Source organism: Podarcis gaigeae (genome assembly GCF_964106915.1).
Source record: "Podarcis gaigeae genome assembly, chromosome: 17".
In the NCBI taxonomy this organism is placed as follows: Eukaryota; Metazoa; Chordata; class Lepidosauria; order Squamata; family Lacertidae; genus Podarcis; species Podarcis gaigeae.
The window spans coordinates 8,282,620-8,307,634 of record NC_139694.1 but is presented as its reverse complement, the minus strand read 5'-3'; the positions used below and the strand labels follow the sequence as shown (position 1 = coordinate 8,307,634).

General features: G+C 45.4%; 1 protein-coding gene across 7 annotated transcripts in view; it reads left to right on the top strand.

The window, feature by feature from the left end:
- PRAG1 (PEAK1 related, kinase-activating pseudokinase 1) overlaps positions 1-25,015 on the top strand; it is a 119,565-nt gene that overhangs the window by 65,020 nt on the left and 29,530 nt on the right. For 2 of the 7 annotated variants that reach the window (XM_083718379.1, XM_083718376.1), the window contains exons 2-3: positions 13,801-14,217; positions 20,512-22,334. In XM_083718379.1, coding sequence (XP_083574505.1) covers positions 13,882-14,217; positions 20,512-22,334 — 2,159 coding nt within the window. In that variant the 5' untranslated portion in view covers positions 13,801-13,881. Of the gene's footprint in view, positions 1-768; positions 1,226-1,378; positions 1,748-8,782; positions 8,849-13,800; positions 14,218-20,511; positions 22,335-25,015 lie in introns of those variants that run through there. The other 5 variants (XM_083718375.1, XM_083718378.1, XM_083718377.1 and 2 more) reach the window with 5 other exon arrangements.

Here is a 25,015-nt window from a genome sequence, read left to right as displayed (position 1 = left end):
AACCAATTCAATGCCCCAATCTAGATTAAAGATGCTACAATTTTCTTGAAATTACAAGAAAGGAGATCTGGACTTAACATCACTGTTCACAACAGTGGAACAGTTTCTCTCAGGTGGTTGGGGCCTCTCCTTCCTTGTCTGTCAGAGATGCTTTTGCTGACATTCCTGCCTTGCAGGGGATTGGACTGGATGACCCTGAGGGTCCCTTTCAACTCAACTCAAATTCTACAATTCTATTATTTTTAAGAAAAGGAGAGGTCTCCTTTGGTCCTGAGATCTCCTCACAGTGCTATTTAAGAGTTCCTGGGAGAAGGCAACCCTTGTGCTCTGTTGCTTGCAAACTGAGCAAGGAGGAAAGGGGGGGGAGTGCTGAAGAGGGGGAAATGGGAAAGGAGGGTGCAGAGCAGGATGAGTTATGGGGTTACAGGGTGCGCTGGGGAAAGGGATCTAAAAAGGGGGTGCAAAGGGGGCAAGGGAAAAGAGGGGCTGCAGAAAGTGTGTGTGGTGGAGAAAATGAATGATAGTGGGGGGTGTTGTACCTTGCTGTGGTGCACCTGCGGGGTGAAACTTAAGAAAAAGGGAATTGGGTGTGAAGAGAGGTCGGGAAGCACCTGTGGCGATGCTGAGAAAGGAGAGGAGGGGATTAACCGAGACCCTGGCAGGGGGTAAAAAAAGGAAAGGCTCCGATGGCAACAGAAATGCAGCGAGGCGCCTCCGTCCGAGTTCCTGAAATGCGAAGGCGGCCCTCGGCATGTATATCATTGCATGCAAAAGTCTCTCCCTGCTCCGGGCAGCGGGATGTTTGGGGAGGGGGGAGGGAGGCGGGCTGCGAGAGGAGGGGCGATTTTGCGGCAGGAAGAGGAGCTGCCGCTGCTCCCTGCAGCCGGGAAATCCTCCTTCGCTGGCACAAAACACACCCACCCTCGGCTTTGCCCGGGCGGCGATCCTTGCTCAGCCGGTGGAGAAGGGAGGTCCCCCTTTGGCACGCTAGGAAGGCTTGGTTTGATGGCGCTGCAGCCGGGAGCCTGGGAGGTAAGAGTTTCCTTCCTCGCCGCCATCCTCCTCCTCCTCCTCCTCCTCCTCCTCCTCGCCTCTGCCATTCATTGCTGGGTTTGCAGCCCCAGCAGCTGCGGGGTCCGGGTTGCGGCGCCGCAAAAGGGGGAAGCGGAGTTTCCTCTGCGCCGCTGCTCCCCAAAGTGACGTTTGTTCATTGATTCGCAAGCAGGTAGACGCGCTTGCTTCCTTTTGCGCCTTTTGCGCTGCGTGAGAGCTTGCAGCGCGAGAAACTTTCCCCTGCAACCTGGGTGTGTGTGTTTGTGTGTTTGTGTGTGTGTGCGTGTGTGATCGGCCTCGGGGGGGCTCTCATCCGAGGCCGAGAGAGCTCATGGGAAGCGGGGACTCGCTTCGCCCAGCAGAAAAGGCCATGCGCCCCTCGCTTCCTTGCGCCCGGACGCGCCGCTTTCCTGGAAGAGTCGCGCAAGACTTCGAGGTTTTCTCTCCGTGCATTTTGCGTGGGTGCTTTGCTCCGCGACGCTTATACACACGTGTTGCGTGTTCCCCACCCCCGCAGCTGTTTCACTCTCTTCCGAGGTTCACGTGGCGAGCGCCGAACCACAGTAAGCAAGGTAGCCTTTTGTTAAAGGCTTCCAGGGGGTTGCATTGAACTGAATGCAGTGCGGTGCATTTCGTGAAACGTGCCCGGCAGAGCAGATGGTTGGCCGAAGAAAGTGCCGGGCATTTCTTGCCAGTAAGTTCCCTGGAACGTTCCAAGGTTGGCGTGGTTCGGCTGTTCCAGGGGCGAGGTTTTCCTTGGGTGAGCGGGGCAAACGTATTTCCTCCGAAGCACATGGCTTGCTAAAAAGCAAAGGGGGAAAAAAAGCTCTAGTAGCGCTGCCCAGACGTCTGACTGGACCTTGATCTTTCCAATATCCTGTGCTTTAAAAACCAGATTCCTCATAAGCTGTATAAAAGACGAGAGAGGGTTTTACGGGAAAGCTGTGAAAGTCCAGACTGTAATTAGATATGGTGCAATAACCATATTCCACATTTCTTTCAACTTGGCAGTGTTCCTGATCCTTTCCCATCTGCTTGTTGCAGGATTGCAGAATATACAAGTTGGTTTCTTTCCCTTGGTGTTTTTAGACTGCAACCCGACTCGCAGTGCCCTGGAAGGAAGTCCCATCGAACCCAATGGGTTTTATTTCTGGGTGTACATGTTGCTGGATCACTGTTCCCTTTTAAAAGTTGCCAGTTTCCTTGACTCTTCAACTACTGCTGCTTGTCAGCCTAACATTTTACAACTGCGAGTACGAACATTGTAAGTGTTTATTAATTACCAAAGAACCATATTATTAAAGTTTTGTCAAGCCTTTACTAAGTGTGTGCCCCAGAAAGGCAAATAGAGCCCACCGTGCGTGGATTTCCTGTAGGGGCATGATACACCTGTTATTGCAACCTGTCTGAGACTGCAATAAGGGAGAGGAGGGTCAAATACTTGACAGGGCACGCCTAGCGGGCTGCATTTAGGCTGGGGAATCACAAACTGCAAATCTGGTGTTACTGATCTTATACAGAGAACTCAGCTATACAGCTGCAAATGAAACATTTTAAGTGTGTTGTAAAGTGCGTTATACAAATGTGACATTAGATGGCGCTGGTGAGCTATGACAAATTCAATATATTTTTCAAAACTTTTTTTTTTTAAAGCATTTTCACAACGTTTTTTGCTTTGGGTTAAACCACAGAGCCTAGGACTTGCTGATCAGAAGGTCGGTGGTTCGAATCCCCACGACGGGGTGTGCTCCCGCTGCTCGGTCCCTGCTCCTGCCCACCTAGCAGTTCGAAAGCGCATCAAAATGCAAGTAGATAAATAGGTACCATTCCAGTGGGAAGGTAAACAGTGTTTCCATGTGCTGCTCTGGTTCGCCAGATGTGGCTTAGTCATGCTGGCCACATGACCTGGAAGCTGTCTGCAGACAAACGCCGGCTCCCTCGGCCTATAGAGCGTGATGAGCGTGCAACCCCAGAGTTGGTCATGACTGGACCTAATGGTCAGGGGTCCCTTTACCTTTACTAGATTCCACCAGAGTGTTTTGAAGTCAGTGCAGTGATCCCAGGGAATACCCTCCCCCCCCAAGCCTGTGATTGTGATCATTGGGCATGATCCAAGTGAAGCTGAAGTACACTTGGATTTCATTGATTCCATATCATAGAATCATAGGGTTGGAAGGAACCCTAAGGATTGTCTCGTCCAACCCCCTGCAACGCAGGAATATACAGCTGTCCCAAATGGGAGTTGAACCTGCAACCTTGGCGTTATTAGCACCATGCTCTTACCAACGGAGCTAAAGATGCCGGAAGATACGGAGAGCTCAGCAGGTTCTTAAATCCCCCATGAATATTTGCTTAAGACGGATTTTACCCCAATGTGTTAGGATTCAGGTGATACCTGGATAATTGACTGCAGCTTGCTTCTGGACTTTAGACGGCAATCCTCACTGAAGACAGGGGGACTTATTTCGCGATAAGACATACAGAGAACTGCACTCCTAATTTCCTGCATTGTGGAACTGGTCCAAATAAAGTTGGTCCTGCTTCAGCCTCTTTGAAATCAGTGGGACTTAGTTGATTTCAGTGGGACATAATTGCAGTTATTACTTGCAGTGATAAATAATAATTTAAATGTTGCTGCAGGCAGAGGGCCTTCTCGGTAGTGGCACCTGCCCTGTGGAACGCCCTCCCACCAGATGTCAAAGAGAAAAACAACTACCAGACTTTTAGAAGACATCTGAAGGCAGCCCTGTTTGGGGAAGCTTTTAATGTTTGATGGACTATTGTATTTTAATATTTTGTTGGAAGCCACCCAGAGTGGCTGGGGAAACCCAGCCAGATGGGTGGGGTATAAAATGATGATGATGATAATAATAATAATAATTAATAATAATAATTGCTGAAAATATAATACATGGGATCACTAATTGTAAATTATTTACAGTGACAAAAATGCGTCCAACTTGAATGACATTCCTTGAAGGTGTATTCTGGTAACATACCTGGAAATAAAATGTGTTGGCTTGATATTCATAGGATTCTTAGGATTTATGTAGCTGTTGTTGCTTCATACAATGTCTTTCATTGTATGCAATGGTAGAACTGTGTGACTTTTCTCACCATGGGCGAGAAAACTTGAGGAGCATCCTTTAGGAAGTTTTCCTGTACTGGGCCCATTGAAATCTATGGAGTTGCACAAGAGTAACCACAAACATCTGTGCAGCTCTCATTGATTTCAATGGGTCTTGTTCAAAAAAACTTCTTGTGCTCACATTAATATAGTGCCAAACCTGTGGTATTGACTGATCATTTACTTTGCAAAACTTCATTCGTTTTCATGCCAACTTTTCAGTATTTGAATAATAGCTATTAATAAATATACCGTATGTTTTGTAGGTGGCTTAGAATAGACTCTCAATTTGGAGGATTTCTGAAGGAGGAAAGCTTTAATGAAACTGAAGAAACAAAAATGTAACTTGCATCTCCCTTGCATATTACCCATTGTATGAGCCATATTTTAAAGCTCAGCATAAATTTACATTTAAAGCATAGATCTGATTATATTCCCAGCTCCAAAATAGCCTGATTATGCAGATTTGGCACAAAGATGATGCCAGTTAAAATGTAAGTCGGCCAGGAAAAGTTACATTAACACTGATAGGGGCAGGGAGCAATCAGTATCTGAGCTGTCAGTATAGAAAATCAGTGTATATATTTTTACTGGGCCTGCAAGAGTGATTCATCGCTGATGGGATTAGGAATGATACCAAAAGTTAAAATTGTAATGAAATGGTACTTTGAACAGGGTGGCTACTACAGAAGTGATACAATAGTGAATGTTGCATAGAAGGCTGAAGTGCTGAGTAGTTATTTGCCGCTATAGTTTTTTATTTATTTTTATTGATTTTAACATATAAATTATAAAATGTACCACAAAACGTATCACTTATACAATCTTTTTAGACTTCCATCAGCACCTCTGATGATCCACCGTTTTAACCACTTCTTATGCATTTCTTAACTTTATATTGCCTTTACATCTCTTAACAAATCATTCTTCTCCTCCTCCAATTTTGCAATACTTCCAAAAATACTCCTCACAAAACTTCTTGCAAACCTACAAACATCGTCTGATCTTCACAAACACTTTTCCAGTCGTCTGTAAATTTACTCAAGTCTTCCGTGAATTTCTGGTCCCGCCGGTTTCGAATCGTTCCTGTTAGTTTATCTAGTTCTTCATAGTCCATTAACTTCATTCTCCATTCTTCAATCGTCTGTAATATTTGCCGCCATAGTTAATTGGAACCATCCACCACCCATGTAGAAAGGTGCTGTATATCTGAGGGTTAAAAGTTGAGGATGTTTAGAGGATTCCCTGCTTATGAGTTCCTGGAGCTGGGTTGGATAGCCAGAGGGCAGTCTTAGAAACTCAGATATAAAAGCTGGACACCAAATGGCTCCTTAAACCAAGGTTACAGTCACCAAAACCAAATGTATAGTTGTCATTTTTCGGCAAAACAGCTCCAGTGCCTTATTTTTCAAATAATGGACTGTGATTGCTTATCCGTTAAACATCTGACTTGTTCAGACGATAACCTTGAGCTAGGTTACGAACTTAGAGAACTTAAAGAAGAAAAGTCACTTTATCCAGGGAAAGCCCACTTCTATATTGGCCTATACTGTATCTACCTCTTTTTCTTAATGGTGGCATGGACCATTTGTATCAAAGGAAGATTCTTCACAGCTGTGAGCAGTGCAGTGGGGTGAAGTGAAGACAAGCTACAACAATGAACTATAATGTTGTTCACTGCTCCTCCTCAGGCTGCCCAGAAAAAGCATTTTGGTTCCTGAAATTCATTGTGATTGTGCAAATAAAATATAATAATAATAATCTGGGACACGGGTGGCACTGTGGGTTAAACCACAGAGCCTAGAATTTGCCGATCAGAAGGCTGGCGGTTCGAATCCCCGCGACGGGGTGAGCTCCCGATGCTCGGTCCCTCCTCCTGCCAACCTAGCAGTTCGAAAGCACCTCAAAGTGCAAGTAGATGAATAGGTACTGCTCCAGCGGGAAGGTAAATGGCGTTTCCGTGCACTGCTCTGGTTCGCCAGAAGCGGCTTGGTCATGCTGGCCACATGACCCGGAAGCTGTACGCCGGTTCCCTTGGCCAATAAAGCGAGATGAGCACCGCAACCCCAGAGTCGGTCACGACTGGACCTAATGGTCACGGGTCCCTTTACCTTTACCTATCTGAAATTACAGAAAGTTAACAAATGGAAGATCAAGACAGAATGTAAACAAATGATGGTTATCAATCCATCAAGTTTTGAACATCAGCTGTCTTTGCCATAACTTCTATATTGTCCACTTCTACAACAATGGAAACAGGTAGCTGACTTTGCAAGGACCCCCACAAGAAACACGCCCATTTAAGGAAAAATTCCCCTTCTAATCCTATTTCTCTTACTCTATTGCGTCCGACAGTTAAAAAAATTCATTTAATACAGGATTTACTGCAGCCTTGGAAATAAATCCACAAAATGACATGCTAGCGAAAGTTGTTACCAGCCCACTCACACCCACTCCATGTTAGTCATTTGTGCCTCAACCAGAAAAAGGAACCAACTTTTGTGAAGCTTCCCTGCCTATTTGCCTGGGGGCAATTGTTACTCACCACAGGTGACCAGCTGAATAGCAAGTTACTAAGCCAGATTTATTGCTACTCAGACCATGAATGCTGTATATCCAGTCAAATGCATTCAATTTGTCAGAAGTTGTTTCTTTTTGTTTTCGAATGTATTTCTTATCAATAAAAAAAGCCCGGCGTGCTGAGAGCAAAATTTTGATTCTGAAAGTGTGGGCTAGAGAAAAAACTTTCAGAACCTGGATAGCTCAGTTGGTTAGAGTGTGGTGCTGATAACGCCAAGGTTGCAGGTTCAATCCCCACATGGGAGAGTTATAGCGCCTGCTATGACTGTAGAGAGGGACGCGGGTTGCGCTGAGGGTTAAACCACAGAGCCTAGGACTTGCTGATCAGAAGGTTGGCGGTTTGAATCCCCGCGACAGGGTGAGCTCCCGTTGCTCTGTCCCTGCTCCTGCCAACTTAGCAGTTCGAAAGCACTTCATAGTGCAAGTAGATAAATAGGTACCCCTCCGGCGGGAAGGTAAATGGTGTTTCCATGCACTGCTCTGGTTCGCCAGAAGCGGCTTAGTCATGCTGGCCATATGACCTGGAAGCTGTACTCCGGCTCCCTCGGCCAGTAAAGCGAGATGAGCGCCGCAACCCCAGAGTCGGTCACGACTGGACCTAATGGTCAGGGGTCCCTTTACCTTTACCTTTATGACTGTAGAGACCAGGGACCAACGTTTTCAGCCATGGGCCGGTACACCGGCCCTCAGATCATGTGGTGGGCTGGACTATATTTTGAAAAGAAAAAAATGAATGAATTCCTGTGCCCCACAAATAACCCAGATATTTTAAATAACAGCACACATTTTACTCATGTTAAAACACCAGGCAGGCCCCACAAATAACCCAGACATGCATTTTAAATAAAAGGACACATTCTACTCATGTAAAAAAAAGCTGATTCCTGGACCATCTGTGGGCCAGATTGAGAAGGTGATTGGGCTGCATCCGGCCCACAGGCCTTAGGTTGCCTACCCCTGGTAGAGACCAGTACAGGAGAGACATGTTTCATTGTAGCTGGGGCGGATGAAGGCATCCGGTTTTGCTGCTAAACGTGAACTATGGTGCTTCTCTCTGTGGTCTTCCCAGGGACCATTCCTCCTCTGGTCATGGCTGTGGATAATAATAATAATAATAATAATAATAATAATAATAATAATTTATTATTTATACCCTGCCCATCTGGCTGAGTTTCCCTAGCCACTCTAGGCAGCTCCCAATCAAGTGTTAAAAACAGTACAGCATTAAATATTAAAAACTTCCCTGAACAGGGCTGCCTTCAGATGTCTTTTAAAGATAGGATAGCTGCTTATTTCCTTCACATCTGAAGGGAGGGTATTCCACAGGGTGGGCGCCACTACCGAGAAGGCCCTCTGTCTGGTTCCCTGTAACCTCACTTCTCACAATGAGGGGACTGCCAGAATGCCCTCGGTGCTGGATCTCGGTGTCGGGCTGAACGATGGGGGTGGAGACGCTCCTTCAGGTATACTGGGCCGAGGCTGTTTAGGGCTTTAAAGGTCAGCACCAACACTTTGAATTGTGCTCAGAAACGTACTGGGAGCCAATGCAGATCTCTCAGGACCGGTGTTAGGTGGTCCTGGCGGCCACTCCCAGCTACCAGTCTAGCTGCCGCATTCTGGATTAATTGCAGTTTCTGGGTCACCTTCAAAGGTAGCCCCACGTAGAGCACACTGCAGTAGTCCACGACCTGACTGTCTTGTCTCCAAGCACCACAATTGTCTGCAATGGATTCCCATGCGGCTGGGTTAATGTAATATTGCCAGCCTTCATGTCACATTTCATGTCCTTGGGGATCCCGCCATCCTCCTTTCTGCGTACATGACCAAGGCAGCATAGGTGTTGCTGAGACACAAGTGTCTGGGAATGTGGGCCTAGAAGAGCACACCTTTGTTTGAGATTGGGTTTTCCATGACGTCACAAGTTCCAGCCAATTAGTGCTGTGCACATCAAGCTTTTCCTTTGGTCACATGGAACCAGTTTTTTCTGTGCTCGGTTACCTTGATGAGATTTCTTCCCATGAGCATCTTGTTGGCCATTGTGGTGCTAGACTCGATGAGCCTTTCAACTGATCCAGCGGTACTCATACAGTATGTTATTTTCTTAATATAGAAGGAAATATTGTGTATCCCGTAAGGCAAAGACTTGGGAAGGAATTCAGCTCCCTAGTTGGCAACTAATTATGCAGTATTATTAGAAGATGGGCCTACATTTTAAAACTATTTCCAAATAGATATTGGAGACGTCAAGCTTCAGGCCACTTAACTTCAGAATAATTGTACTAATGAGTGGAACTAATTCCAAATAGATAATTATCTGTCTGCCTGTCTCTCCATCCTTTAGTTGTCTTGTGTCGTTTGATTGCTCAGTTGAAACAGATGTTAATTACCCTTTCTTTTCTTTCTTGCCCCTTCTCTTTCTTTGTGCATTCAGTAACAATACATTTTTCAATTAATCATCATCAGATTTTTTGATTAGCAGTGTGGCTAGTTTTTAAAATGAGGGCAATTAACATTTTCCATTATAATCCTTTTGTCTTCTTCTTTCTGATCCAATTACTAGAATGAAAAGAGAATTTTGATCCTTCTAGGGGCGGCGGCATTCAGGGATCTAAAACAATTAACTGCTGTACCGTGAACTAAAAGCCATAATTTGGGGGAGGGGTTCTGGAAAAAGCAAACATGGAACATTTTTAGAGCTCCTCATAAAATAATTGCAACCAAATGACTATACCTCCCATTTGCTGGATTGTGACTGAAACACACCCAACATATGGTAAATTGGATAATCAGCTTAAGTAACATAAGCATTTTCCACACAGTGTACGGTAAATAAAGCAATGATTTCTTGAATTGAGAATGATGGATAGGAAGGAAATAATAAAATGTTTTCATGTCATTTTAAACCATAGTTAAACTAAACTATGGTGTAAATCTTAAAAAGCAGAGACACCACCTTGCCAACAAAGGTCCATATAGTTAAAGCTATGGTTTTCCCAGTAGTGATGTGTATGGAAGTGAGAGCTGGACCATAAAGAAGGCTGATTCATGCCATAAAGAAGGCGAAGAATTCATGCTTTTGAATTATGGTGCTGGAGGAGACTCTTGAGAGTCCCGTGGACTGCAAGAAGATCAAACCTCTCCATTCTTAAGGAAATCAGCCCTGAGTGCTCACTGGAAGGACAGATCCTGAAGCTGAGGCTCCAATACTTTGGCCACCTCATGAGAAGAGAAGACTCCCCGGAAAAGACTCTGATGTTGGGAAAGATGGAGGGCACAAGGAGAAGGGGACGACAGAGGATGAGATGGTGGGACAGTGTTCTCGAAGCTACCAGCATGAGTTTGACCAAACTGTGGGAGGCAGTGGAAGACAGGAGTGCCTGGCGTGCTCTGGTCCAGGGGGTCACGAAGAGTCGGACACGACTAAACAACTCAACAACAACAACAATGGTGTAAATCTGAATGTGCAGCTGATCTTCATTCCTCTTGTGCTGCCAGGACGTAAACCATGGCTTGGCTTTTGATTTGTTACCTCCAACCAACCAAACCACAAGCCGTAAGCGAAGAATAAATCTTGGTTACAGCACATGACTCATTTGGGTAGAAGGAAACCACAACTCTGTTTTCAGAGGTCCCTTCCATCGGCAGCAACAGGGGCGGCGGACACAAGCTTGCATTTACATTTACACCATAGTTTAATTTAACTATGGTTTAAAAGTGACATGTGGACCTGACCACTGGGCTGCTGTAGCTGTTATCTAGTTTAAGGATTTGTATGGTGAAATGAAATCTTAAAATAATTGTTTCTTATGCTGCCCTCATATTTATTACTATGTATATCATATCCCACTTTCTCCTCCCTTTGGGGAGACTGGAAGCAGAGTTAAATCAATTTACTGATTTTGTAATTCATATTATTTCCTGAAGGCTTGTTCCTTAGCATGTAAATTCATACGTACTGAACTTAGGGCTGTAGGCTAGCTTTGTAGTGTGGTCCTTTGCTTGGGCAAAGCACACGGACCAAGGCCGATAGCGGGCAGAAAGAAAGAAGCAGGAAAAATAGCCATACAACACACACATCCTTGCTACCTGATGGAGCTTTTCCAGGCCTAGCAGGGCTCACATACCCTCCAATATTCCTCCGATGAAAATAGGGACATCTTGTTATGTACTTAAGTTCTCACCCTGGGCCAGCAGGGGGGATACTGTAGATAGTTTTCACTCAGGTCCACATATGCAAATAAGGGATTGAAAGTAACGTTCAGTGATTGGATAGTTACAGAAAATGGTTACTGTTGCATTCTAGTGGAGCTCTATATAAGCAGGCTGGCTGAACCCTTCAGTTCAGTTCAGTTCTGGCCTGTGAATAAACAAGAGCTGTTTGAAGAATCGCTGTGTTGTCTGATATGTTCACCCACAACTTAACACATCCAGTGCTATTTTTGTAGAAAAAGATGCACAGAAACACACCATGAGCACCTCTCTTGTTCTCTTAGAATGGCAACAGTACCCACCTGAGAGGTGCAGGGACTGAGTTCCAGTGAGTTCTGGCTGGAAAAAATGCCATGGAGATGGCCTATTTCATTACCCTCCAACATTTCTCCAATGAAAATAGGGACGTCCTAAGGGAAAACGGGACATTCCGGGATCAAATCAGAAACCAGGAAAGCTTCTGCAATCCAGGACTGTTCTTGGAAAATAGGGACACTTGAAGGGCCTGGGTTGAGATTAACACACAGTGTGTCTTTGTGAGCAGTCATAGTGCTCATTAGTGATATATCTGGTTACTGCTCAATGTTTTTTAAGCCATAGAGAAATTGGCTTCTTTTTGTGGCAGACAGTGATACGTATGTTTGTCAAGTTCCTGTTTGATTCATGCTGAAACTATTTCTTCCGCTGCCCAACCCATTCCTATGTGCTCTTTACTTTTCCACTATATTTGCAAAGGCGGTGTGACCAGGTCATAGAACGAATCTCATACCCCAGATATATGAAACTTATCTCCAGATGGACAATAGGCATTGTATATTTCTAGATACTTATTGTTAAGGTCATAGCTGTGGAATGTGTGAAAAAAAAACCCAGCCTGAACACCTTGAACACAGTCCAGAAAAAGTCAAGCGCTTGGAGGTCCCAGTGATCTCAGAGGAGAAGCAAAACACCTGTTCTTGTTTTCCTTGTTTTTTGGGAATATTCCCTAAGGGTCTTCCAGCTTGAGATTTGTTGTTGGGAGAGGTGAGAAGCAAAGAAGATGCAACAGGCATGAAAACTGAGGGAACTGCTATGCAGGGCCAGTTCTACTGTTAGGCAGAGTGAGGTGGCCACTTCAGGCAGAAGATGCTGAGAGGCAGAGAATGGACAAAGCTGTAAGTGCCGTGCAGTCTGCCCTGTATCCCCTAAGCTCACCTGCTGCTCTCAAGTTCACTCTCTGCCCCATCACCGGTGTTGTAGTCAGAGTCACTTGCTAGTCTGGTTGGCTTTTGTACGTAGAACAAGATATGTACTACCTTACTTTTTGATTCAGGTAGCAACATGTCTTGGGGCAGCCCCGACTATGTGTTACAAGAAAAAGGAGCCATATGTTATGTAAATTCTCTCCTTGGTATCTATAATTTCTTACCTAGTTACAGCCTGTGATTGGGGGAGGAGGTGGGACACCTCAACAAAATGCTGCCGTTTTTAGTGGCAGCCTTACGTTCTCTGTAATGTGTACTTTTTTGGCCTAAGGTTAGGCCAAAGGCTTCATAGGGAAAGTGGGTTTCCCATGCATGCAGAGCTCTGGGTGCCATTCCTGGGTTTTCCGTTGAGAATTTTGAGTAATGGGTTTTCCATTATGAATAAAGAACATACTCCTGTATGCAGATGCTTGAGTCCTGTTTCTTGATCATGGTAGAGTGTGGTGGAATGTGGGAAACTGTTTAGACCCATACACATAAGTTAGGAATGCCAGTTTAGGTTCCATGCATCTGGTGGACTGTGGTCTGCGAAAGCTTATGCTGAGGATTTGTTAGTCTTTAAGGTGCCGCATGACCCTTTGGTGTGGGTGCTTAATGGTTCTCCCACTGAACTCAATAGGACTTAAAAGTGATTAACGTGAATGGATTGTGCCACGTAAAATATACGTTGTGAAAAAGCAATGTAAGCAAACAACCATTCTAGTTAAGGCATAATGCAGTTTTTCATGTCATAGGCTGAGACACCTGTGCAGGTATCTGCATGGGGGACTGTGGGGCAGGGCTTATTACTGGAATTTAGTGAACTATCTGACACTGTATCAAGAGAAGAAGCAGTTAAGAGTCCTACAGAATTGTAGATTTGGACGGGACTATGGGGATCCTCAAGTCCATCCGCCTGCAGTTCAGGAATCTTTCACCCAACATGGGGCTTGAACCCTTGACCTGAGATTATGAGTCTCATGCTCTACCAACTGAGCTATCTGTATGGGAACTCTGCAAGCAGCAGCAAAAAGAAGGAATTGCTCAGTTCCTGTTTTAGGGCCAGAGCAGCCAGGTGAGTCCTGTTGCCAGGCAAGGGAGGGGTGTGTGACAATACCCAACGGGGAAGCATTCATGCTACAGTTATTTTTTATATCTGCACATTGCAAGATGAGCCCTACTGAAACAGACCAAAGGCCCTTCTAGTCCAGCTTCCTGTTTTCACAGTGGCCAGCCAGATCCACGAACCTGTGTGTAACTGCAGGATGTATAAAAATGTCCCCATATCCTCAGGGCATCTCCACACTTCATCTGTGGGTGCTGTCATTTCCTCAATCCCATATAGTGTTAATGACAGGTGCTCAGGCATCTTTGAACGTTCATGTTGGGGAGGATGCCTGGCATATTCAAATAGGCACTTGCAAACTCTCCTCTGCTGCTTATGGGGTTTTCTTTGAGGGGGTGGGGCACACCAGAAAGTAGAATTAAGTTTGTGAAGGTGGGGAGGGGCAGAAATTCAGAAAGTTTTAGAGGCGTGGCATGGTGGAAAGAGCTTCCTCAAATTTCCATGTATAAAATTAATAGCAGCGATGTGTTCTTTCTTTCCAGATAGCTCAGTTGCACGACAGGACAAATTGCTAAGAGCCGCTACACGGAGTGCAAAATGAGCAGCGAAGCTCAACATACAAGATGCAGAGGGCACTCCAAGTGAAGCAAGTGGGATTGAAAATGTCTGCGTGTAGTGATTTTGTGGAACACATCTGGAAGCCGGGCTCCTGCAAAAACTGCTTCTGCCCCAGACACTTCCACCAGCTGCAGGTGCCGCCCCTGGACCTGGGAGGTAGCTGTGGCCTCCTGCAGGATCTGAATGGAACCAGAGCCAAAGCTGAGCCTACGGCTCTGGAGGATGACGGAGTAGTTTCCTTCCCTTACTCCAAGCCAACAATTGCCGTGAAACCGACGATGATAAACTCGGATGTTGCCGATGTGTGGGCGGATGGGAACCTGAGTGCCAATATCCCACAGGTAATGATTAACGAGGGGCATGGTGTATTTTACAAGGTTCTTCCGTTGTAAAAAAAAATGTATTTGACGTAGAACAGTACTGGTATTTGTTATGACACAATTCCTGTAATTTTTCTTCATTTAGCAAAGGAAGGTTCTGTTGTCAATGGCTTGAGATTCCACTGCTTGTCAGTATGATAGGAAACCCTTGCAGAATTTCTGGGTGTGTTCCTAGGTTCTTAGTGGGCAACATCCTCTTGGGTTTCAGAGAAAGCTGGAAAGCTTTGCATGCTTCCTCCAGGGTGAGCTCACCTGTGAACCTCCAAATATTATTGGTCTACAAATCCCAGTCCCGTCTCTGGCCTTGCTGTCTGGGGTTGCTGGAGTTGGAGTCCTGCAACATCTGAGTGGCCACAGGTTAGCCACCCCTGACTTAAGGTAAAGGGACCCCTGACCATTAGGTCCAGTCGTGGCCGACTCTGGGGTTGCGGCGCTCATCTCGCTTTATTGGCCAAGGGAGCTGGCGTACAGCTTCTGGGTCATGTGGCCAGCATGACTAAGACTCTTCTGGCGAACCAGAGCAGCGCACAGAAACGCCGTTTACCTTCCCGCCGGAGCGGTACCTATTTATCTATTTGCACTTTGACGTGCTTTCGAACTGCTAGGTTGGCAGGAGCAGGGACCGAGCAACGGGAGCTCACCCTGTCGCGGGGATTTGAACCGCCGACCTTCTGATCGGCAAGTCCTAGGCTCAATGGTTTAACCCACAGCGCCACCCACGTCCCTCTGCACCCCTGACTTACTTTCATGCAAAACCCTTCCCAGCTGTCATGTTATCCTTTGGATCCAGGTGAGCCCCACTGCTACCCAGAGTGACACGAGCAAGTTTTCATTTGCCCTCTTCTAGGCATCAGAACCTTCTGAGCCTAGGTGCGCGTGAGAGTCATTCAACTTCTCTCAGGCATCTTCAGCCTGGACTTTATTCCCTCAGGAAATGCAGCAGTGCCTGCCTCCCAAATCCAGCATTCCTTGAGATAGGTGATAGGTGAAAAGGAACAGCCTTGCTGTAGAGAGTGGAGCACCCAAGAATCGACCAGCCCTCCCCATATCCTCACCCCTTAACTACACAACAATCCAAACATCAGGTGCTGGGCTTGTGGTCAGAGGATCTACTGCTTCTTGTGACTTCTAGGGATCCTAACCCACAGGACGCTAAGCTTGCCAGAATGGTAGGAAGTACTTTCTTTGGTAAGTGGGCTTTTGGAGTTTGACAGCTACACTATAGGGAGCTCTCAAGCCATCCCAGGTGTGGATACTTGAGGAATTCGAGCTTTACACATTCCAATAGGAACTGATTTGTAGCAAAGCTTCAATAAGCACCAACTTCCATACTTCCCCAATATTCAGATGTTTGTTGTTGTTGTTTAGTTGTGTCCGACTCTTCGTGACCCCCTGGACCAGAGCACGCTAGACACTCCTGTCTTCCACTGCCTCCCGCAGTTTGGTCAGACTCATGTTTGTAGCTTCGAGAACACTATCCAGCCATCTTGTCCTCTGTCGTCCCCTTCTCCCTGTGCCCTCAATCTTTCCCTACATCAGGGTCTTTTCCAGGGAGTCTTCTCTTCTCATGAGTTGGCCAAAGTATTGGAGCTTCAGCTTCAGGATCTGTCCTTCCAGTGAGCACTCAGGGCTGATTTCCTTCAGAATGGAGAGGTTTGATCTTCTTGCAGTCCATGGGACTCTCAAGAGTCTCCTCCAGCACCAGAATTAAAAAGCATCAATTCTTCGGCGATCAGCCTTCTTTATGGTCCAGCTCTCACTTTCATACATCACTACTGTGAAAACCATGGCTTTAACTATACGGACTTTCAGATGTAAGAGTAAAGTATTTTGAAATGTGTATTTTGAGAGAGAGAGAAATTAATTAATTAAATGTATTTAGAAGTGGTAACATGAACTGAAAAACAGAAACAGGGCAGATTTATGAATGAACACATGTACAAGTGGCATGGGCTGAAAATAGACTCATTTGTACACCGCTAGTTCCTAGGGGATCCCACCTAGGGGATTCTGTTAAACTCAGTCCTCTACACGGAGGATGCAGGATATCTCAACGAACTTGGTCTCCCACAAACAGACATTGAAGTGGAATGTGAATCAGTACTTCCACCTGGGATTTGCCTTGAACTGTTCTGCCTCTTCTCCCGCTGAAGGGAAGGTTGTAAATAATGCTACAGAGTTTACTGTCATTTCTTAAACTACAGTGTGTTGTAAGAAGTATTTCAGGCAGAGAAGTGTGAACACAGCCGCTGACACCACAACGCCTCAAGAATTGTCACTGGTATTTAAAAAAAATATCCTTTTTTGCTGCCTATTTAATGCCTTGGATCTTTCCCCGAAGCAGACATTTCTGCATTAGCCTTGATATTTTGCTCTAGGCAAAATTTGCCAGCAACTCTTAACTGGAGATAAGACTTATTAAGCAAAGAAAAGACCAGAAAGGTTGGCAGAATGAGCAATTTATTTCATGCACTAACTTGAAAGTACTGGTGTTTCTAATTGGGCTTGGTTTTTAATGAGCAAAATTTCATCAAAATCAGTTAAAGCAGAGTTCAGCGTTCAGTTACCTACATGTGTCACTGAAAGCCTTTTCAGGCAGGCAGTGAATGAATGAATCATGTCAGTTAGTGTGGAGAGAAGAGAAGAAAGGCTTTTGTGCTCAAGGGCTTCTGCTGCTGAGATTCTGGATATCTTTTTTTAGATTCATTTTTAAAAAGCAGTACTCTAGCCCTCTTTGTCCAGGAGAAAATGGAATGTGCCTCAAAGCTGCACATTTGAAAGGGGAAAGAAAAATATATTCAGGAGCCTACATGTATTATGCTTTCAGATCCCGTGATTACAAAGTCTATTTGAAGTTTTCGAAGGCGTACTTTGTAATTTTGAACTTCTGGGATGAGTAGCTCAGGCATTCTTTGTCAGAGCATCTGATTGGAAAATTCATCTTTCCAGGAAGCAGGGACTCATCATATTTGATATGAAATTGTTGCCTGTTAATACTTGCCACCCTTTTTCTCTCTTCAAAGCTGTGCAGCACTTTTTTCACTGTTAAATTCAGATTAAAAATGAGGCTTCCAGCTTTAATCAGTAGATTAATCAAGTAGCACTTAGAAATGGCGCATGTGGAGAGAAGAGTTTTAACTATTCCCTCCCCAGAAACGATCCCCATGAATATTCCTCCATGTGGCGATTAGTAAAGGTAAAGGGACCCCTGACCATTAGGTCCAGTCGCGGACGACTCTGGGGTTTGCAGTGCCCATCTTGCTTTACTGGCCGAGGGAGCCGGAATACAGCTCCCGGTTCATGTGGCCAGCATGACTAAGCCGCTTCTGGCAAACCAGAGCAGCGCACGGAAACGCCGTTTACCTTCCCACCGGAGTGGTACCTATTTATCTACTTGCATTTTGACGTGCTTTCGAACTGATAGGTTGGCGGGAGCAGGGACCGAGCAACGGGAGCTCACTGTGTCATGGAGATTCGAACCACTGACCTTCTGATCGGCAAGTCCTAGGCTCTGTGGTTTAACCCACTGCGCCACCCGCATCCCTTGTGGGCAAAAAACTCCCATTGAGCCAGAATCCTGTTGACAATGCTGTGCATTACACATTTAGCTCAATGTGTAGTTAAGCCCTTACTGCAATATTTGCCCAGAAAGAAAAAGTCAAGAAAGAAGCCCATAACTTTGAAAAGTTGACACTGTGCTCTGAGCCCGGCCTTGGCTGGGGAGGGCGGGGTATAAATAAAAAATTATTATTATTATTATTATTATTATTATTATTATTATTTACTCAGAATTAAGTCCTGTTGAGTCAATGGGACTTGCTTTCAGACAAGTGTGCACAGAACTGCAGCCATACCATCATTCTGGATCAGTCTGTAAGGGTGGCTGGGTGTGTTGACGCACAATGGATGTCTCGTTTTTCTACTCAGAAGTGACCATTTAAAATTATTTTCCAGACACAAGCCCTTGTTGTTTCTGCCGTTCTTGGGAAGAGAGTCGCCACACGGCTCTTTGATGTTCTTCCTAACGCACAGGTTTCCCTTAATGTGGAGGGATCCTCTCACGGCTTTTGAACTGCCGTGACTTTGCTTCTCAATAAACCAGATGCCAGTTCACAGAGGACAACGCCTCCTCCTTTGTAATGCTTATAACAGATATGAGCCGCAAGAAAGCTGCTCTATTTTATAGCATCAAGTGGGAGAGGAAATTATCAGTTGCCCTGAACTGGGGGTGGGTGGGTGGGAATGTCCTTGCCAGAGTGGCTTTTGTTTGATCGCTAACGTTAATGAACATTTCCCTCTCTTCTCCACTCTTATTTTCCCATTTAAGTACATGCACTTTAGGCTGAGTTCTCACTGAGATGATAAAACTGTGTGTGGGCTGCACAGTGCAGATTGCAAATGGGAGGGGTTCACATGAGTCAACTGTCCTGCTTGCTTACCTACTTACTTACTTACTAAATAAATAAATTCCCTGCATATTGGAAAGTGGCCTTTCAGGGAGAAGGCTGGACCTCATCTCTTAGAGGGTGTTTTGTTTTGTTTTGTTTTGTTTTGTTTTGTTTTGTTTTGTTTTGTTTTGTTTTGTTTTGTTTTGGTATAAAGGTAAGGGGACCCCAGACCATTAGGTCCAGTCGTGACCAACTCTGGGGTTGTAGTGCTCATCTTGCTTTACTGGCCGAGGGAGCCGGCGTACAGCTTCCGGTTGATGTGGCCAGCTTGACTAAGCCGCTTCTGGTAAAACCAGAGCAGTGCATGGAAACGCCGTTTACCTTCCTGCCGGAGTGGTACCTATTTATCTACTTGCACTTTGAGGTGCTTTCAAACTGCTAGGTTGGCAGGAGCAGGGACCGAGCAATGGGAGTTCACCCCGTCACGGGGATTCGAACCGCTGACCTTCTGATCGGCAAATCCTAGGCTCTGTGGTTTAACCCACAGCGCCACCTGCGCCCCTTGTTTTGGTATAGAGGAGCATTTAATCAGTTGAAGCGAGGGTTTTCTACCCTAGCAAGAACCAGGCCTTACTGGACTCAGAACAGTTCCACCTATATTATTCAGAATAAGATTATAGGCTGAGAATAGACGAGAGAGGGACATATTTTTGAATGTGCACCCACATTTAAAACAGCAACACCTCCCAGCGTGTAGTGAACTATCTCACCAGGGAGAAAGGATCTCTGACATGCATGGACAGGGTGTGAGTGTTGTGTTTTTGTTTTACATCAATAATATGTCATCCACACATACAAAGTGATGCAAAACAGAATTATATTGTCTTTGTCTACCACCTTGGTCAGTGTCATGTGTATTATTATTATTATTAAAATTTCTGTACTGCCATTTATCTGTAGATCTCATGGCTCTTTAGGCCTCCCTTGGTTTCATTTTTCCAAATGAACAATTTAGGCCAGGGGTGGGGAAAAGTTTTGAGTCCACCTATCTTGCTCATCCTTTTGGGGGCTGCATGCAGGTGGGGCGTAGGAGCCAGAAGCAAAGTGCTCTATTCCAGCCGCACAAAAGTCAGAGGTTTACAACGCACACAGACACACATATATTTCCACCCAGCCAAACAATATATCCTAGTTCAAGGATACGTTCCAGCTGGGCAAAAGCCACTGAGAAGTGTGCAGAGCAGAACTAGTGAGAGGTGCAACTTAGGGAGAAGAGCATGGACTTCCAAGAGTCCCATGGGCCAGAGAAGGGGCCACAATAAGCCCCTGAGCCTGAGGTTTTCCGCCCCTGAATTAGGCCTGCATCAAATTGCTTGTACCTGCTTGCACAGTAAAGTATGGAAAACCTGTGCATGGCTTGTTTGCTTCAAGATGAGGATAATTTTAGAATACCTGGACAGAGGGCTTTGGCTTTCTGCTCTTCAGTGTTTAGTATCACAGCAGGACCACCCAAGTCAGTAGATCTAATTTGTTCTGTTAATAGATCTAATTTTATAAATCTCAAGTTAGAAATTACAGAGCCAGTGTGGTGTAATGGTGAAGAGCAGTGGACTCGTAATCTGGGGAACCGGGTTCGCTTCCCCACTCCTCCACCTGAAGCTGCTGGGTGACCTTGGGCCAGTCACACTTCTTTGAAGTCTCTCAGCCCCACTCACCTCACAGAGTGTTTGTTGTGGGGGAGGAAGGGAAGGGAGATTGTTAGCCACTTTGAGACTCCTTAAGGGGAGTGAAAGGCGAGATATCAAATCCAAACTCCTCTTCTTCTTCTACAGACATATATATATAATATTTTTGTTTATCAATGCAGGTCAACAAGAGAATGCCACCCAGAAATCTTGCCTTGATGAAATCTGGAGAAGAACAAAGACTGTGTATTGACAAATTCAGCAACAACATCATAAGGAAGCCTGTCATTCAGAATACTCCAAGTGATCGTACTTTGCACAGTCCTCCAGGCCCTTCTTTGGCCGGTTCCTCGAGTCTTGAAAGCAGCGCAGAGAGAAATGTCGCCTTCAGTAATGTGGCATTTCTGAACGATATGGGTGCACAGGAGAATGGAAATGAAGTGGTCGGCAAGGAGACGTTATCCTTGCCATATCTGGGCTTCTGCCACAATTCATCCTTTTTGAGTGACAGATGTGTTGGCTCTGCTGTGGACTCCGTGGGATACTCTCCCATCCACCAAAGAGAGGAAGCATCACTTTCAGAAAGAGCTGGTATGTTCAATTCTTCTGATTTAGAAAGTGAAGGCGGGGAGTATTGCTCCATCACAGACTGTTGCAAAGAGGCTCCTGTCCACCAGGGGTTTGACAATACCAAAACCAAAGAGGTGTGGCATGAAAAACCTATTTCAAAACCTCAGGCGCCAGAGGCTGTGACAAATGCAAGAACTGAGTCCGTAGAGGTGAGTTTCAGTGAAGGGGAAAGCAGAACCTTGAATTCAGACTTTCAAAGGGGGGAGAAGCATCTGCCACACAGTTATGTATACAACCACTTATGTTCCGAAACGGACACATTAGTATTTCCCTCAGATACTGGCAGTGGCCCCTGTTCTTCACCCAAGGGAAATTATTGCTGTTCTTCGGTTAGAGAATCAGATCAGACCGTAGGCAGGCGTATAGAAAATGCAAGCAGTTCCGCAGAACAACAGCTTTCCTGTGAAGCAGCCTCTCAAAATGAGCCTATCTATGCTGAGAGCACGAAGAGGAAAAAGACGCAGCTAAATAATGCCAACACGCACGCAAGGTGTGATGCCTTGGCTTATAGCCCCTGTAAAGATAAACAAGATGGCCTCCGAAGAGGGAAGGCTCTCCACTTGGACTGTGAAAGAGAGTTCCAAGAATCTGTCACGCAGGTACCAGCGACTATTACGATTGTGGCAGCCCACACAGAAGATGACAACCGGACTATTTTTCTTAGCAGTCCAGACTCAGCTGTGGGGGTCCAGTGGCCAAGTCCTAGCCACACTTCTAATTCAGATGCTAGGAAAACACCCCCTTTCTTCGAATACAGAGAAATGCCGCAAACAAGCGGTGAAATGAGCCCAGTGGAAAATGATCCCGGTCTTCAGTCCCAAACAACTAGCAGATATGGGATAGGTGAGACTCCTGCTGTTCCCCCAAAATTGTCCAAAGGGAGCCCGCCTAGAGGAGAGAGGCCTTTCTCACAGTCTGTAAGTTCTTTTGTGGCAGAAACTTGTGATAGTGACGGCAATCGGGGTCTTGACCTTCCAAAGAACGGCGCAGATAGCACAATCTTTGAGCCTGCATCGTCCATATGCCCTCATACAAACAAAATCTCTCCAGAGGAGTCGAACAAGGGTCCGGCAACCTTGATCTCTGAGAGGAGGCAGAAATACTACAATCTCTCCTGGAGCAGACAGTGCAGAATAGAGGAAGAAGAGGAAGAAGAGCAGGGATTCTTGAAAAGCACACCAGAGACAGAAACGGAGAACGGGGCAAGCAGTCCCTCAAGTATTTCTAATTGCCATCAGGGGGAGAAACGCTCTGTCCAGGAGAACAAGATTGCAGGAATGAGCAAATCAGCATCTTTTGCCTTCGAGTTCCCTAAAGACAAGAATGGAATTGAGGAATTTGCACCGCCACCTCCACCTCCAAAGAAACAATCCAGGTACAGAAAAAAAGTTTTGTGTGCATTCTTGTTGGTAGCTGTCAGATGGCAAGGGTGGTTGCTCATGAGTAACCAGGCAGGACTCCAACCTGTCTTTTACAGGTTTTATTTAGGTTCAAAACTACTGTATTTTTCACTTTGTAAGACACACCAGGCCATAAGACGCACCTAGTTTTTGGAGGAGGAAAACAAGAAAAAAAAAATTCTGAATCTCAGAAGCCAGAACAACAAGAGGGATCGCTGCCCAGTGAAAGCAGTGATCCCTCTTGCTGTTCTGGCTTCTGGGATAGCTGCGCAGCCTGCATTCGCTCCATAAGACGCACACACATTTCCCCTTACCTTTTAGGAGGGAAAAAGTGAGTCTTATAGAGCAAAAAATACAGTATTTACAGTGCAGAAGCCCAAAGTTCATGTCTGCCTCAATCGCTAGCAGAATCTGGGAGTCCTTGTTTCCTGGACCTCCCCTAACATAAAAGTCTCGTTACGTCCATCCTTTTCCTTCCCTCTTTGCGCTTTAGACTTCTGCGCAGGGTGGGCAACCGAAGGGGCGTGCTTCCCTCCTGGCCGGCTTGGCCAGAAGTGGTGCTGAGGCTCCTACCAGCATCCTCTGGTCCTTTCACCCCTTCCCCACTGGAGTTGGGGCTTTCCTCATCACCGGAAGAGGAGCTGCTTGGCAAGATTTTCCCTGTAACACAACTGCCCCTCTGTTTCCCACCCCTGTTCCAATGACAGTTCCCTGACAGTAGCCAAAGATCAATAAGGTTGAGATAAGTGACAAAATCCAGGAGATAATTCTCTGTCCTTCCTCCTCCTCCCCATAAATCCTGTCCTCTGGTGGAACTAACATAGATGTGTCCTTTAGCAGAAATTCCAAATATATGAATGTTTCATATATATGGGATTTCATATATATGGATTTGTCTAGCTGATGGAATATTATTTAAATGGAAAAATTACATAAATGAGCTTTGGTATCTATACAGTTGTATCTTGGTTTTCGAACAGCTTAATTCTCGAATGTTTTGGCTCCTGAACGTCGCAAACCCGGAAGTGACTGTTCCGGTTTGCGAACTATTTTTGGAAGCCGAACATCCCGCTGCAGGAGCTTCCTGCAGCCAATCAGAAGCCGTGCTTTGGTTTCTGAATGTTTTGGAAGTTGAACAGACTTCCGGAAAGGATTCCGTTCGACTTCCAAGGTACGACTGTATGTGCTAAATTATCGCTTGGGGGGTGTGTGTGTGTGTAGCAAAGTACTACCACCACAATTACTGATTAACACAGGGCTTATCTATATAACAGGCTTAAATCTGCTCCATTGTCACAGCCTAAGTACCCTGACAATCCTAGTTATGTAAGGGGCTGCCAAAAGAGAATTTCTGCCTGCTCAGTCTCCTGCCTTTTGTGGTGTAACATGTAGAATAGTTCCTAGTGCTGCTTGTGGAAAGTTCAAACGAACTTCTAACTTCACATGTGCAGAACTCCTGATAAGAAGGCTATACTCTGTCTCCCAAGGAGTCTTTAACACTGCAAGAAAACCCAGGAGGTCAGTTTCTGTATTTTAATTTTTATGCAGTTGTAGGGAACAGCCTGAGTGCCGTTTCACGTTTGTGTGAATTCATGTTTGTGTAAAGTGATTTCCCACATGGTATCGTCTAGCAGTTCCCTAACTAACCCCTGCCCAACTGATCAGTTGAAAATTGTTGAGGGTTTTGGGAGACCACTTAATGATTTTTGCCTTAAAAAAAATAAAAAATTATTGAATATTTTCTTGTGTAAAGAAATAAACAAGGGAAAGTACATACTGTATAGCATCTCCACTTTCGATTCATAGTTCATTAATGTTCAGTATGGGACACTAATGCCATAGACATCTTACAGCTAGGGGAGGAGAAGGGGAAAAGAAATTGGGGGGGGGGAGATATGGGGGTATGAGTAGGTCCTTTATTTATATATTTATTTATCTTTATTGGCATTGTGAGGGGTTGGAGGATCCAGAGTTTGGTTGGTTGCATTCAGTTGGTTGCAGTGTGGCTTATTTGTATGGGGGGGACGGGACATTGTTGGGTCAGGTTAGTCATATTGCTTATTTTATTTTTTTACCTGTTGTAGTTCTCAAAAAGCACTGTGCTGGAGGGTACTGGATTAGTTTAATCATATTTTTATTGCTGCTTTTATTTCTTCTATATTGCATTTCATAGAACTCAAATTGTAATGTAAGAAATAAAAGCAATAAAAATACAATTAAATATCAGTATGAATATTTAATGCCATGAATGTGCAGCACCACAGTTTGGGAATCCCGTCGTTGTCCATTTTATCTGAGAGGGGGAAATGGAGGGTAACACCAATAAGCAGAAGATCAAGGACTTCACATGAGCTAGGAAATAGGAGGAAATAAGGAGATGCGGGTGGCGCTGTGGATTAAACCACAGAGCCTAGGGCTTGCCGATCAGAAGGTCGGTGGTTCGAATCCCCACGATGGGATGAGCTCCTGTTGCTAGGTCCCTGCTCCTGCCAACCTAGCAGTTCGAAAGCACACAGTGCAACTAGATAAATGGGTACCGCTCTGGCGGGAAGGTAAACTGCATTTCCGTGCACTGCTCTGGTTCGCCAGAAGCGGCTTAGTTATGCTGGCCACATAAGCTGTACGCCGGCTCCTTCATCCAATAAAGCGAGATGAG